At 38.3% G+C, this 3057-nt stretch overlaps 1 protein-coding gene across 1 annotated transcript in view; it reads left to right on the forward strand.

Annotated features, from left to right (window-relative positions):
• Positions 1–427: 427 nt before the first annotated feature.
• Positions 428–3057, forward strand: part of ADGB (androglobin) — a 119070-nt gene continuing 116440 nt past the window's right edge. The window contains exon 1 of the mRNA XM_009895541.1: positions 428–559. Within this exon, the coding sequence (XP_009893843.1) occupies positions 428–559 (132 nt within the window). The remainder of the gene's footprint in view (positions 560–3057) is intronic.

Genomic DNA, 3057 nt, shown 5'->3' on the forward strand with positions numbered 1-3057 from the left:
GGTGTGGGCGGCTGCCCGCCCTGCTGTGCGGCGGCCTGGTCGGCACGGGCAGAGGCCGGAGGGGGGTGCGGAGGAGGCGCTTGCCCGCAGCCCTGGGCGGGCAAATAACTCGTGCTAAGGAAGTTTACTTGCTCAGGCGGATACTTATTTAAAAGTGGTTTCAATAGGCAAAAGGTGGGGGTTGGCTGTTGTTTGTTTTATTTTTTTTCGTTAAACCGGAGGCTCAGCTCGGTGTGGAAGTTGCACTTTTCTTCCCTCCTATGGTACTTTTCATGCACCCATCCGGTAGCGCCATCCTGCCAAAACGATGCTGTGTGTACCTCGTGCCGTACCCGTTCTGGCAGACAGCGTGCCTCGGACCTCGAGGGGAGCAGTAGGAAGGAGGAGATCGCAGCACGCGTGGTACGCGGGTGGGTGGCTTTGCGACATGGCTGTTTCGGTACGCAACAGGCAGCGTGTTGGCTACAGCTCGGGTACAAAGCGTTCAGCTCATGGTCAGGAGCAGGCAGAAGTGTTCACTGAAACCTGCCTGGATGCAGTCCTGTCCAACCCACTCCAGGTGAACGTGCTTTGAGGGATTGGACTAGATGATCTCCAAAGGTCCATTCCAACCCCTACCATGCTGTGGTTCTGTGAATACACACCCTCCATTTTCATCAGGTAGAGGAACGAAGCTAGCCAAAGTTTTCAGGGCAGAATGGTTAACGACTCTCATAGGTCATCAGTTTCATTTACAGAAGGGAAACGCAATTCCCAATGCTTAGAATGCTTGTTTTATGTTATAATGAATCAGAAAATTAAGTATAAAAAACCCCCATTCTTCATTTCTTACATATTTCTGTGTAAGTAGTACCTCTTGAAATATTTTAAAATGTTTCACCGTTTGCTAGGTAGTGTGAATTTGTATATTTCTGTGAAAATGTATATTTCTTCCTGCAAAGACAAATAAATAAATAAAAAACATTTACTTTCTTTCACTGTTACTATTTCATCCTGAGAGTTCTATCTAAAGTATGTAAGCCTGCATGCGTCGCACTGGCAGGATTCACATGAAAAAGGTATCTGACGTATGCAATCATGCCCTTTTCTTCTCTTTCCCGCCTTAAAGGTTTCAGTTGTAACACTTATTTCTCTGTTGAAATAAATCTCCGAATGCCTCTTTGTTCTTATTTCATATGCAGTTACCCAGCCTTTGCTACAAAGTATTTTCTTATTTGATATTTTCATACTTCTGTTTCATATTTCACACCTTGATTCCCGTTTTGGTAACTTTTTTGTTATATTTTGATCAGAGACCTGCAGCCCCTCATATTTACTGCTTTAAGCAGTTTATATTTTTTTCTGATGATATCTAAGATGTCAGGGACACTTCTATTTTTTAGCACTGCTAGAGAAGAAGTATTTTCTTACTTCCCAGTGTATGTGAAACTAAATGGGTTGTCATCCAAAAGATTTTGTCCAGTATTTCAGGTTTTGTCGCCTAATATGCATTCTTACAGTTTGAGAATTTTGTAGCCGTTCCATCAAATTAAGATGCATCTTTTTTTTAGAGTCTAAAAATATGTACTTTTTGTATAGTAAAATCATTATTTCTGTCCTATATCATACATAATAATTTGTAAAAGGGTAATTCTTATAAAATGAGTTATTTGTATCAGATTATACTAGAACAGTATCTTTTTCTTTAGTACATTGTTACTTTAGGCTTTATTAAATGAGATCACGATGGATAAATCAGATTAGAAAATCATTTTCTCAGTGTCAAGTTGCGACTAGACAATATTTAGTAACGACCTATTTGAATGGTATTAAGTTTTACTGAAACACCTCTGAGATGCAATCTAGGACATATGCTTACATTATAGTAGAAATCTCACGTTCGACCTAAAGGTCAGGAGACGGCATTTATCTCTCACTCTGCAATTATCAGCTAATTGCAATGGAACTAAAGTCTAGCATATGCCAGTGTTAATTCAGTGTTAGCTACAAATCAGACCACAGGAGTATTTACTTGCTGCACTAAGGCTATTTTACGTAAAGTGTAGTAGCTTGAAGATGTCCTAATGGTGGCTTAGTGGTTTATGTTACTTACTAGACTATGGAAGAAACTGTGACAATAACCTGATTATAATGCAGAACCTTCATAACACAGAATATATAGCTTGTATTGTTTTTTTTTTTCGTTAAGCCTATAGCTTTGGCTTAAACCATAGCATGTCTTCTGGTTTCATCTGCTCTGCCATTGTTATACTGAGTGACCTTGCAAACAGGAGTAAGTCTCAGTAGTAAGTGTCTAGATGTTTCAGTGTCTGTGCTGTATACATTTCCATATTACATCTTAATCACCTGAATGATATTCAGGCATATGAAGAGATGAAGCGACCTCTTCAAAACAAAAAACCCCAACTTATTTGAGGGAACAGCTTTTAGTATATAAAACTACCCCTGTTTGTGTTTTTATCAATTAATATTTGTATTAATATATATTATCAGAAATGCTGATAATGTAAAAAGGGAAAATTTTGTGTCACAGACACAAAATTTTTTGTGTCTGTGACACAAAAAATCTAACGTTACAGCAATTCTGATACTAATTTCCTGGCTAACCTATCCCTGCTCACTTTTTATCATTCTGAAATATTGCTAAGGCATATGGATAGATGGATGAAAAAATGTTGGTTTAAGACAATGTATGTCTTGCCAAGTTCAGCGAACGACTTGATAAACCTTCTTGTTTAAGCTGTCAGGAAAGATTTTACTTTAGCATCTGTTGAGCTGCAGATAATGAATTTAAATCAAGGAAAGTAGCGACAGCTTATTCTAAACTTTTGAGTAAATAAATTTTTGTCTTGAAACAAACATTTTACAGAAAAAGTAGCCTCATTTTCTCAGGAAACAGTAGGGAATGGTGCTACAAAATATTTGAAAATTTGAATTCAGTACTTGCTACACTTTCAATCATATTGTTTTGCTTTGTAAGCTGTAAGTGCTTTTGGAGTTGATTAAAGGCTCTTTTCTACTACAGTGTTTAGTCTCAGTAAGATCTTCATCCTGCTG

This window comes from Charadrius vociferus, unplaced genomic scaffold (genome assembly GCF_000708025.1).
Source record: "Charadrius vociferus isolate BGI_N301 unplaced genomic scaffold, ASM70802v2 scaffold142, whole genome shotgun sequence".
Taxonomy (NCBI): Eukaryota; Metazoa; Chordata; class Aves; order Charadriiformes; family Charadriidae; genus Charadrius; species Charadrius vociferus.